We start from the raw sequence: 12592 nt of genomic DNA, 5'->3' as shown, positions 1-12592 counted from the left end.
AATTATTTAGATATCCGGTTTAGACGGTATTTTTTTAAGATGTGGGGTAAAAAACCAATTGTTACGACAAACCCTGTTCGTTTTGTATCATTATTGTAGAGTTATGAAATATAATTTCCGGTCAAAAGAAGTACTCTTTAGACGTGTATTCATTATATGTGTTCTCCACTCCTTTTATGGAAGTGCCGAAGGTGGATTGTATATGTACCTCGGGTATTTCCGTATTGATTTTCATTGGTTAACGGAGGTCAAACCCCGCCCTAAACATGTACAATTTGCTTGCCGGCATGCACGCGCTTTATATTAACATTGTATGACGAGCTTTTCTGGTTCTCATTTTCACGGTTCAGTGGTGCCCAAATTTTTTAATGCCTATCACTTTGGCAAAAAAGAAGTAGTCCCTTGCATACACGTACAAACCGTAAGAGGGCTTGTACAGACTTCGCGTTTGTCTTCAAGCCCGTAATAACGCCTGTGTGTCGACGAAAATGAACAACTTAATAATTGTTTAAGTTAAATTTCATTTTGAAAGGTATAGGCAGGGAAAATTATAAGCATCATTTAACCCCCCAAAACATGCATTAACTGTCACCGTTACTATTGTAATCCCACTACACCTTACTGTACTGCCACTCTACCTCACTGTATTCCTGTTGAACCTCACCGTTCTCCCCTTTTACCTCACTGTTCTCACACTCCATTGAACTCCAATATACGTTCACTTTACTGTCACACGGCCTGTAAACACCAGCTCCACCACTTTTCGGTGGTGCAAAGAAAAAGAGCTGTCGACACTTCCGTGGTGGAGCTGTGCCCTATGTTTACATGAACAAACGTGAGTATGATTTATATTTTATTTGATAATTTCATTTTACTGACATATTTCGAAAATCGGAGAATGTGGTACCGTGTAAGAACACTTCTACTGTAGGCTGGTTACTATTTCAGTTCAATATTGTGCAAACTGTGGTGTCAGGAGCTTTTCTCCCGAATCGGACTTGTGCATATTTTGAGATCTGATTGCATAGCAAGTACATTTCGGTGCTTACACACCCCGTAAGAACATTCTCACGCATGCAAACATAACTGTTATGTATAGTACTTATGCCGGAACACAACAAAACTGATAAGCATTCTTAAAAAGGAAAAACAATTTCATTCGAATACAATCAGTCTTTCTCACACGCAAATGATCTCCCTTGACAAGCAGAACAGTATACTGTATAGTTAGGAGAAGTAAGCCTGCGGTGGTTTGACAATCATTGTATAGCGACACACAGCCTGTAAACTTAAAATAGGTCAAACTCGGCATTTATCTCATGTCTTTAAGAACAAACCCCTCACACACGCTTTTGGTCATCATACAATGTATCTCAGCAGGGGCGGGTTTAGGATTTTGCGTTAAAGGGGGCACGGTTTGGGAGCGCAACGAAGAAAGTACGCCCCCTCTCCAAAGAATACGAAACCTACAGGGTTTTATGAGTTAATTGTGGCGTTAGATCATCTGCAAGGGTAAAAAATGAGCCATATTAGTGGAAACCATTCAAGTGTTTTTTTTCATTTTGTTTTTCGGATATTGACATTAAAAAGCAAACTTGGAACAATCTTATAGAGGGCGCGCGCTAGGTGCGCCCCCGTCTAAACCGCTAGTGCTCAATTGTTGGCACTAGATAAAAGGTCAGAGATAATTTTCGTCATTTACAGACACCGACGCCACAAGAAAAACACGAAAAGGACGTTTGCATACTCATGTAAGTTAAACGTTATTGTCCGGTCATTATATTTTCAGTAGCAATTGGTTAAAATGACTTGCTAATAAACCAAACATTAGTTTTCCCGGTAATAGATTTCAAAGCACTTAGTTTATCATTATTTTACTCTATGATATCAAAATTGCATAGAAAATACAGTTATAGCATACAAAAGTATGTTGGTTTTAGTTGTTTTAATGTTGGTCAAACCCACGCGGTACAGTTAAGAACAAATTAGAAAACAGACGAGTAGTCCACACGGTCAACAGGAATCAACCAATCACGAAAAAACACAGCCGCAATTAATTTTCAATAGCTTTATAAACGCTTATGAAAATTGTGGTCTTCAAAGACAATATTTGAGCAAAAAATAACATTTGCTGAAGGGTTCCAGCGTTTGATATTGTTGATACCTATGATTTGCCACACTTTATGTCGTAATTAAAAAAGTGCATCTTACAAACCATGAGCGAGTCACTTTAAGTATAACATTTGAGGAGTACGGATTTGTAAGTGTTTTTGATTTGGCTTATAAAATAATAGAAAATGCTCCGAGATTCTTTTCGCATATAAGACCATATCAAACTCATAGTTCTGAAGAAAAAAATAATCCGAAGCAATCTAAATTGTAAAAAAGTTAAAAAATATAATTATAATTACAATGAGTGTTTCTACCATCAGAAGTGTACGTACGATTACATGTAGGTGTGATTACTATCTCATTGTCTTAACATTATTTCGGATCGTGAAAAATTTCAAAGTTTTCATTTGATAATGATCATTTAACACAATCACAAAACTGTTTGGAAGGCATTATACTATACCATAGTGGGTGGGGAAGGACTTGTTTTTTCTTATTAACATTTGGTTTTTAGGGTTAAACAGACATGATTTGCAACATGTGTTGGTGTATTAGAGAGTTGGGAAGGAATACAATATGAGATACTTGTATTTGTTGAAATGCTGTTTGCGTTTTCACGTCTTTAAACATATTTTTATATGAAAATGGTTATTAACAATGTCATATGGCTCCTTGGTGATAGATTTTCAAAAAAGAGCGATATGTAACACAATTGTGAAAAAGGACACTAGAATCATTAGAATCAAAAAGGACACTAGAATCATTTGAATGTTAAAAACTGGAGACAATGACCTCTAAAACCATAAGACAATAGCGATTGAATAGTGAAACTTATTTTGGTACCTGAAACTATTCGTACCAGATACACTTTTGCATTATAATTTAACTAAAATTAGATAAAATTTTATTTCGTAATATTTGCAATCTATCAAAACATATACAAGTGGCTAATAGCACACATGTGTTGTGCACACGACTATTGAACCTTTTAACTTATTAGTTTTAAGGCAAACTTTGCAATTAAACAGTCTGCCCTTATCTGTTCAAATGAAATAGATGTATTGCATTAGAAATTTGGAAGTTAGTTCCCATAAAATGCCCAGACGCATTGATATGGAGGCTATACGTTATTGTTTCTTGTTTGCGGTCTACGTGACCAAACTCATTTGCGTACGTAACAAAGTAGGTCAAACTATTTGTTATTGTTCTTATTTTGAATTTCAGTCATCTTATCTAGGCACTCGATACGCTCGCTTGTGGTATATTCCACAACTTTAAAATATGAAAGATAACTTATTCTTATAGCATGGTTTTAATGATCATTGTATATCGACTTTATGGTTTTTACTGGCCTGTTGTTGGTTTTCTCATAATTAATTTAATGTACTTTGTTCAGTCATGATCTCTGATCTATGTCAAAAACAGCTTTTGGTTTTATTCAAAGGTTTTGAAATATGCATTTCCCTTCGAATATTCAAAAAACCTTACAAAACATATCCTTATATGGTGAAAAAAATATTTTATCCGTTTGATTTTTACCTATTATCCTGTAACACCATGCGCAGCCAGTGCAGCCGCGTTTATTTGCGTATTACAGAAACAATAGTACCTTCAAATAAACTTTCTGCTATAAATCCGAATGTTACATTTGTAAAAAAAATATTGAATAATAAAGAGAAATTCAGAAAAAAATGTTCTTCTGTTTTCATTATCGGCGCCCCCATTTACTTTTTATTTCCATACAGGGGAAAAATAAATAAAATACGCCCAAGTTGCACAATTTCGGACAAGATATTGTTAAAAAAATGGGGATTCCCCCCCCCCTTCCACGAAACAATATCTTAAACCAAATAAAAATCGCTTCTGAGGGAGGGGTGCAAGTCATAATACGCCCCTAAATTACACCCCTTTTAACGTCAAGTCCTGGGGCCGCCCCTGGTTTGTTAAGCACACCATGTACATTATATAGTTTATATAGTGATTATCCCTCCAGTAGTTGTACAATATATAACCGTCGATCATGTAACACGGAACACTGCTCGCCATGTCTCGTTTTTTTGCAGCAATTTTTGCTTGCTTGCTGTGATTAAACAAATGTTATGTTATCTGACTGTGACGGAAAGAGACACTTTAAGTGGTATTCTCCCATCAAAATGATATTAACGAAACTTAACCATTCAATTATCTCACCATGTACTTGTGAAGGGAAGCAAGTATGAGTACAATTGGTCGCCGACGATATTCTATATTACTGCTTACAAATGAGTGCCGACGATATGCTATATACTCATTTTTTATTTTTTTGGAAATTGGCGCCGCATCGTCGACAGCCAATGTGCACGTTCCCCTCAGCTGACTTCAATTAGTACTAGCTTATTTTTATAACTATACATTGTCATTAAGGTCATTAATACAGACTCGAAAACCATAAAAAACTACGGACTACTTTCTTTCAAAAGTGCTCGTACTATCAGTCTGAAAAAGGTAAATGGTTCTGGTCATTTCCGTTTCACAAATCATATTGAGCGTGTGTATGCCGGACCGGAAGCAAACATTTCATCAGTGCGTGACGTAAATGCGTTCGATAGTTTTCTTCATCGCCAAATCGGCCGTTTGCGTAACTTTACATACGGATTGGAACTACGACATGCGAAATAGTGCTGCTGAATTATGCTGTATATATGAACGTTTGTTAGCTAAGTAACATAGTTTATTTTATACAATTAAATCAAAACGTAATTACAAACGTATCGAGATCGTAAAACTTGATAAATATTGTATACATGGACTTAGTTGAATAAACTGAATTTTACACTGTGTTGACAAAATTCAGCTGTGGTTCATTTAGAATATTTTTAGTTCTATTTTATTTATAGTTCAGCCTAGAGTGCACTTCTGAATACGAAAACATCCAGTGTTCCGCTCTATGGTAACATCATGCAGTGCTGGAAAAGGCAAACAAAACCACGCCAACGAATTGACGATCGACATTGCCATCTACATTCACTGAGTCAAGGTCGTTTTTGTTGTAACATGCCTTTTTTGTTAACCGTATGTTTCGGTATGCTAACATATTGTGTGTTGAAACACGACTGGAATGTGTCATATATTTCCGATTACATGATGGTTATCCAATAATATTTATTCTGAAATAAGGCAACGCGATATTTGTATAGCTTTTTGTACTATTTTGGTTTGCATAATATTTGAAACAGCACCATTTAGTACCAGTTTAAGCGGTCCCCACCAACGCGGCCTTTTAAATTAAGGTTATATATTAATATATTAATATTCTTATGTCAGCCTTGCAGAATTTTGGAAGTTGTAGTCTACAAAATATTGAGTAGAGATAATGGGTTGGGTCCGGGTGTTTGGTCTGTAACGCCAATAATAACATGACGTCTTTGTTTGACACTTCTTTGAACCGCTAACTTGGATTCGTTCTATTATTGTCTGTGAAATAATAGTAAAAATAGTAAAGTCAGATAGTAAAGTCAGTCTTGCCGCGCCGTTCAGTGCTTTCATTATTCTCATTAAGCGAAAAGTAAATATACTAACCAATTTGTTTTGTTTGAACGTTTATGGAGTAAATGCATTATCATTCCCGTACAAATTGCATTTTTTTACATTAACATGGTCGTGATATTCAGTAAGCTCTACTAGTCATATGTTAAACACCTCAGGCAGTGGCATAAATCTGATCTACGATCACATGACTGGAATACCCAATCAGAATTACTAAATACAACTGCAAATTTTCGGTATAAATTTACATGCCCATTTAATTTAAGGTGAAATATTCACATTCCTTTGAGTCACTTTAATATTAAATTCTTAGTTTTCATTATAAGTTTACTGTTTCAGAACAATCAAAAAAAGTAGCTCTGACCCTTTTTTCCTAGCAAAAGAGTGGAGGTATTATCATAGACTTAATTAACGTCGTTGTTGTGATTTTTTTATCCATGGCAATACCCCTTGAAACGTCCAAGATATTCGAATATTTTGAAATCTGAAATGTGCACAAAAAGGACGTAACCAACATGTTAATAAGTTCACATGATAAACTGAAATGGGCACATAACGAAATCTAGAGCATACCTAACATATAAGTCTAGTACACAATTCATTAAGCATTTTGTTCATAAAGAATTAGAGAACGTACTTTTCATGTTGCGAAGTTTATCTAGCATAATCGGCAAGGACATGATGATAACGTAGACTAGTATAATAGGCCAACAAAGACGCTCAGTAAGTGTGTGTCTTAAAGCTTTGATAAGAATGAATAAAGATCTGTGTTAAACTACGTATACATTGCGTATTTGTCTGGTCACATCGAAGTCGACATTCAGTTATCCAACCTTATCTTGTTACTAGTAGAAATGTTTCTTTTGGCTTAACACTTTTGAATTGCGTTATCATTATCAGGTCGTTAAGGCCTCTTGTCAGTTGTGAAGAACAAAATCTGTTTTAGACCTTTTAAAAGAATTTTATAATTTTATTATAGAGTTAATTTCATCTATTTGTTGTAATTTATGAAGCTTAACTATTTATGTGGCATATTCTGCCAAGATCAACGTTTTCTTGTTCGGTGTTACTAAAGACTAAAATGTTTGAGAAATATGTATACTTAACATCATTTGAAATATTTGAAAAGTTGACATTTTTAGCATCATTTGTAAGCTTTTATTTTTATACTCTGCCCAAAGGCGAAGGGGATATACAATTTGTAGGCGTGTGTGCGTGTGTCTGTGCGTGCGTGTGTTTGTGTGCAGGTTAGTGTGCGCCTCAAGCATTTATTGTCTGGAGCGTCTGTGTATGAATTCAAACTTCATACTCAGATGTATTATATTGAGGTATAACACCATAACTCTAGCTACAGTATTTTTCGAGTTATTGCACTTTGTAGAATTCCTATCCTCTAGAGAAATGCGACGTAAATAATTCATTCAGCGCGGACATGGCAAACTATGACTACTCTTGTTGATGCATTTAGTGCATTTCAATGATGTTGTTAGTTTCAAAGAATTCTACTTCAAATTATCTTTTCCAGGTGACATGCACACCATTGCCGGATGTAACAAGGATCATTTTCCGACGAATGGGAATTAAGAACAATTTCCCTCCTGATTGAGATACTAGTGGAAAGATTTCTGATCTTGCACATGTTATAAATTAAAGACACACACTTACAGAGGTTGTTTTGGCAACGATTAAAAAACTGTTTTCAAATTGTGTTATGTTTCTTAATTTATGAATAAAACCAAACAAAAATTGACAGATATGAATTAATGCAAACAAAATGTGATTAATCAAAGCCTGAAATATGTCAGTTTTGAAGAGCGTATCTTACATTCTTTTGACGATTTATCTCCAATTCCCCTTTATATATAAACTTGAAACTATCCCTTTAAAATGTCACACTGTCACCACGAACAAGGCTTAATACATTGGTTATCTATAATTTGATAATTGCTTCAACACTTCAAGCAACTGATTTTGTGTTATGAAATTTATTCTGTGTTACTCGATATACAAAGTACAGTCGAGTCCCGTTGGCTCGAAATTGCTTTGCTCGAATTCCTCTTTGACTCGAATTTTCCGAGGCTCGAGGTATTTTCGCCGGTTATCGAGCTAACGGGGTTCGACTGTTAATTTGATAACACAAACGTACTTTAGGCATAGCTGACTTAATAAAGCATGCAACATACATTGTACGCACTTGTACATTTTCATTAAATCACTCGATAAGGATATCAGTCGTTATCGTCAATGATTGCTCAAATTACGCTTAGTTTCTGTACTATTTTTCTATTTCCAGTTACTCAATATGGCAAGCGGTGGATACCAAAATGTACGTATATTTTCGTCTTTTATCATTGCTTGTATATTTACTCATTTGTTCAAGCCAGACTGTGAAGACAGCTGAAATATTCTGAGTAGCCAAGAAAACTTTACACTCATGAGACTCGAACACACGACCACTTTCTTGTTTTGTTGTTTTTGCTTTTCCTGTTTTATCAAAGCATTAATTTAAGCTCGAATGTAAAAATTCGTGCAACTTGGTGAGCAAATACATTTTTTACATAATCAATTACACTGTATAAAAGGATAGCAGCGTAGCATACATACAAAAACAACTTAATTACAACTTAATACGAGCGCCAATTCGATAATTATTTATTTCATAAAAATACGACTACTTCTTGATCTACCCATATTTCTACGTTTAAGTACCGAATAGAAGAATGTATTGGCATGGATTATTAATTAAGAATATTTTTATAAAGATACCAATTAATTCAACAAATTTAAAACGTTAAAAGTTTATAAAAAATTTCATACATTAAATTAAAAATTGAGAGTATCGTCAAAGTATAGTTTTGGTGTTCGCTTCTTTGTCGATTGTAAGTACCACATCAACCAACGCCACCACCATCGACCATCACAACCACCACCACCACCATAAACAACAACAACAATATCAACAGCAACAAACTGATTTACCATTTGCCACCAAATTGATTGTAGGTCGATTAAGAGCTTTTTTGCTATTCAGTTTTTTGCATGGCAGGTTCTGTACTTCTGCCACGTATAGCCACCAACACGAGTTCACAGAAACATTCACCGTGACATACCATTCAGTATTTCCTTCAGGTTTTCAACAAAAGACAAAGTCACGTTTAAGAAAGTACACATAAATGAGTATATAAAATGTCTTATAAATAGATATATTTTGACCAAACATTTAAGTAGTTTATTTGTGTATTACCTGTTAACACCATCGAACACCCTCGTAATGACATAAGTCAAGGGTTGTCGACAGTAAATGAATCTATGGTCAGATTTACTGTCTTACTAGATAGACTTTGACATGAACCGTGTTTTGTCAATATAGGAGGTGAAGCATGAGAGGGAATAACTTAGATTGAAACTAGACATTATTATATATGAAACAGCAAAGAAAGCTCATAGTATCGTTTATGTAAGGATCCAGGGTTTGACACTGGAGGGTAACGGAGTTTGAAGGTACTCCAAAAGATAACAATGTCTAGTTTCAGTATATGTTTTTTTCATGTTTATCCTCCTTTGTTGACAAACCACCTGAACTGGTTAAGACATTTTGTAGTGGCCCACTCGATCAACTAGTGTCGTATAATTGATAATTTATTATCATTTTCAGGACTTTATCAATACATTGGTTAAGGTAGTTAAATGGGTTGCATACATGCTGTATCTTTTAAGCTTTGGGTTGAAAAACAAGCTACAGACAAAGGAATAAGTCCTAACATGTCGCAAAGTTTTTAGAAAGGAAGATCAAGGAAAACCCAATTCATTTAAGAGCTAATTTGTTTTCCATGTTAATGGAGTTGAGACCAACGTGGAAAGTGGTTATACCATCGAAACATTATGATCTCTTGCATAGAGGTGAAGGTAGCGGCCAAAATAAGGAAAACGCTATGAAATTAATGATCATTTTAAAACAAACAGTAATTACGATTTTACGTAATTTCATTATGTGCTAACTCTGTGTTTGAAAAGTCACGTTACTTTTATTTTAGTGTTTTTTTACTACTATTATTAATACCCAAAATAACAAAATACACATAAAAAATACCTATGAACTAGTTATGATAGCAATTACACTTTAAATTAATGCATGTTTTTTTCTAGTGCTCTCTAGAAATGGACGAATTTGAAAGTGCCGACAACTTGACGCCGGATCAAATCATTGCAGAGCTTGACAAGAAACTCAAAGGATGGAATACCATGCCTGTAAATATTGCGGTCGTAGGAAACTCCGGAGTGGGAAAATCCTCATTTGTCAACGCTTTCCTTGGTCTTAAACCAAACGATACGAGAGCTGCTAAAGTCGACGTTGTTGAATGTACGAAAAGAAAATATCCTTACCCTCATCCAAATAACGATAAACTTATTATCTGGGACGTTCCTGGCATTGGTAGTCAAGACTTCCCAGCGGAAACATACTTTGAAGACATTGAAATGAAAAAATACGACTTTTTCATCATAATGTCATCTCAACGCTTTACAGAAAATGATGTTAAGCTGGCAAAAATGATTAAAAAGATGGAAAAGGATTTTTTCTTTGTTAGGGCCCAAGTTGATCTCGATATGTTAAGACAGGGATATGGTGAACAATGTTCTGAAGATGTTAAACAATCAGTTCTTCGGTCACTAAGAGAGGACATCGACTCGAGGCTCAAATCACTTGGAATGAATGATCAAAAGTTTTTCCTGGTTAACAATAAAAATGTGGAAACATATGAATTCGGTGATTTGTTTGATGCAATGCAATCTGGACTTGACGAGATGAAAAAAACTGCGGTGGCGTTTTCTTGTACACACTTGACATCTAAGTCTCTGATTGAAAAAAGGGTTCAATATCTAAACGACAGAATACCACTTATTGCGACAAAGTATGGTCTGGTTTTATTAAAGTCATCCCGCAAGAAGGTGATAGATGATGAAGTATGTATGTACAGAAGGCAGCTGGGGCTTGACATCCGACAGAAATATATGATTACAGCGGGAAAGGAAGTCAACTTGGTTAGAAGAACTGTCAGACATATCAGCGGCACAGTTCAAGTACAGAGTATTGCCTTTATATACAAGCTGTGTGCTCCATTGAAATCAACTGAAAAGTACGAAGAAGCAAAAGATCGACTTGAAAAAGAATTAAATAGAGTACGTTACGAAGCAATGGAGAACACGAGAAAGTTATATACCTTGGCCGCGGCAAAGTCGTAAAATTGAATAAATGAATTCAAAGCACTTTGACTAACTGAATATCGCATTACCTATGTTTTAATTGACAGATATGTTCATGATTTTGTCATGTATCTGAGAATTGGTTTTAACTTAATACTGCAATGGAAACTGCATCGCCCTTCCCAAAATGTAAATTACATCACTGTTAAACACAATAAGATATATTTACTGTTTTACAAGATGTGTGTGTCTAGAAGAACTATATTCAATTACGCCACTAACAGGGAAAACATACAGCGACGAGTGAATACAGATGTTGGAAAATAAAGCTTCCTTCTGAAAACAAATTCAAGTCTCAGCAATACCTTAGATCGGTGCCATATCTCAAGATGCAAAAGGAATGTCACCACGGCATAGTTTACAGAAACAGACATACTTTATACAATACAGTGGCAAACACATTCTAAAAAAGACAAATACCGAACTTATATAAGAATGATGCTAAAATACTTTTGCTATGAGAGTTCATGTTTGTGTGTGTGCATGATTTAGACAAATTTTAATCTTTGCCCGGTGTAGAATACCAAATGGTGTGTCTGAGCTTTCTAGGATTCTGATGATTAGTTGAATGTATTTTGTAATATTCTTTTTGTATATTTGCTCTCTAATGAACTGTGAGAAGTGTAAGCTGACATACCCTTAGAGCTACATTTTCGTAGTTTTCATAGTTAATTGACATGACGTAGCGTACCATTTAGATTTTATCAATTATCATAACCTATTGATGTTATATATTATTCGGCTGTTATAATAGCTGCGAGCTGCTTCGCTTAAACCTTTATTGGTAAAGTTAATATTTCTATTGATATTGACGATTAAAGTTTGCATATGTGATGTGTTTATGTTGCTGTTTACGTGTTTGGTATGTGTTTTTGTCGTAAGAGTCGGTACAATACCCCCGACTTGGGAAGGGGCATTCATAAAAGGATTAAACGATTTGAAAAATATTGTAGCGGATGTGCTCTTTATAAGGAACTCAAATTTGCATCTATAAAATGTTTTGTATTTTCTATTGTTATTGGTTTAATGTATGTTAAACGTTCTATGACGGTATGTAGCGTGTACCATGTTGTTACAATTATAGCCTTTCCGCTTATTTGTTAGTGTTTTGTTCAGCTTGTGCTGCATTGCTTATTACTATCAAATGCAAACATTCTTATTAAAACGAAACTTACATTTCATTCATGGGATGTATGTTGTCTTTCTAAAAATCTCTATTCCACAATAAAACTTTTCCATTAAAATTTGTTGCAGATACCAAAACAGTAAACGCATTTATTACAATTAAATTAACAGAGAAGTATCATATGAAATGAATGCATAGACAGTAGGATAAGCATCTACCAGATCACTAAGAACTTCATCCGTTTCCGAGCACGTACATAATTGCCTATCTTATTTATGGAGTTTTATTACATGCAAAGCAAAGGTCGTAGACACATTTGCTGTGAGGGGAAACTCTCAAAACTGAACTATTTAAACACACGCCGGCTACCAGTCTTGCATAATCGAATCCGTACCTACTATAGTCTGAATCACCATCTTAATATCATAGTGATCCCTCTCCTCTTGGTAGCTATTGAAATAAGGAGTCCACATATAACTGTCTTCTCATATGCCATCGGTTCACTAATTAAAGACAATTTATTCTCAACTCGCTTGAATCATCGACTGAAATAATCCTACGTCCTTT

General features: G+C 34.9%; 1 protein-coding gene across 1 annotated transcript; it reads left to right on the top strand.

The window, feature by feature from the left end:
• The first annotated feature begins 9795 nt into the window (after window positions 1-9795).
• Window positions 9796-10878, top strand: LOC128221570 (interferon-inducible GTPase 1-like). Its single transcript, XM_052930175.1, has one exon. The coding sequence runs from the start codon at window positions 9796-9798 to the stop codon at window positions 10876-10878; it is 1083 nt and encodes a 360-aa protein (XP_052786135.1).
• Window positions 10879-12592: the final 1714 nt, after the last annotated feature.

The sequence above is a fragment of the Mya arenaria genome, chromosome 16 (assembly GCF_026914265.1).
Source record: "Mya arenaria isolate MELC-2E11 chromosome 16, ASM2691426v1".
Lineage (NCBI taxonomy): Eukaryota > Metazoa > Mollusca > Bivalvia > Myida > Myidae > Mya > Mya arenaria.
Note: the sequence above shows the minus strand (reverse complement) of the source record. Positions and strands in the feature narration are given on the sequence as shown.

Bases quoted from the DNA above. Each gene is read 5' to 3' on its own strand.
- LOC128221570 (XM_052930175.1), top strand. From the start codon at position 9,796: ATGGACGAATTTGAAAGTGCCGACAACTTGACGCCGGATCAAATCATT.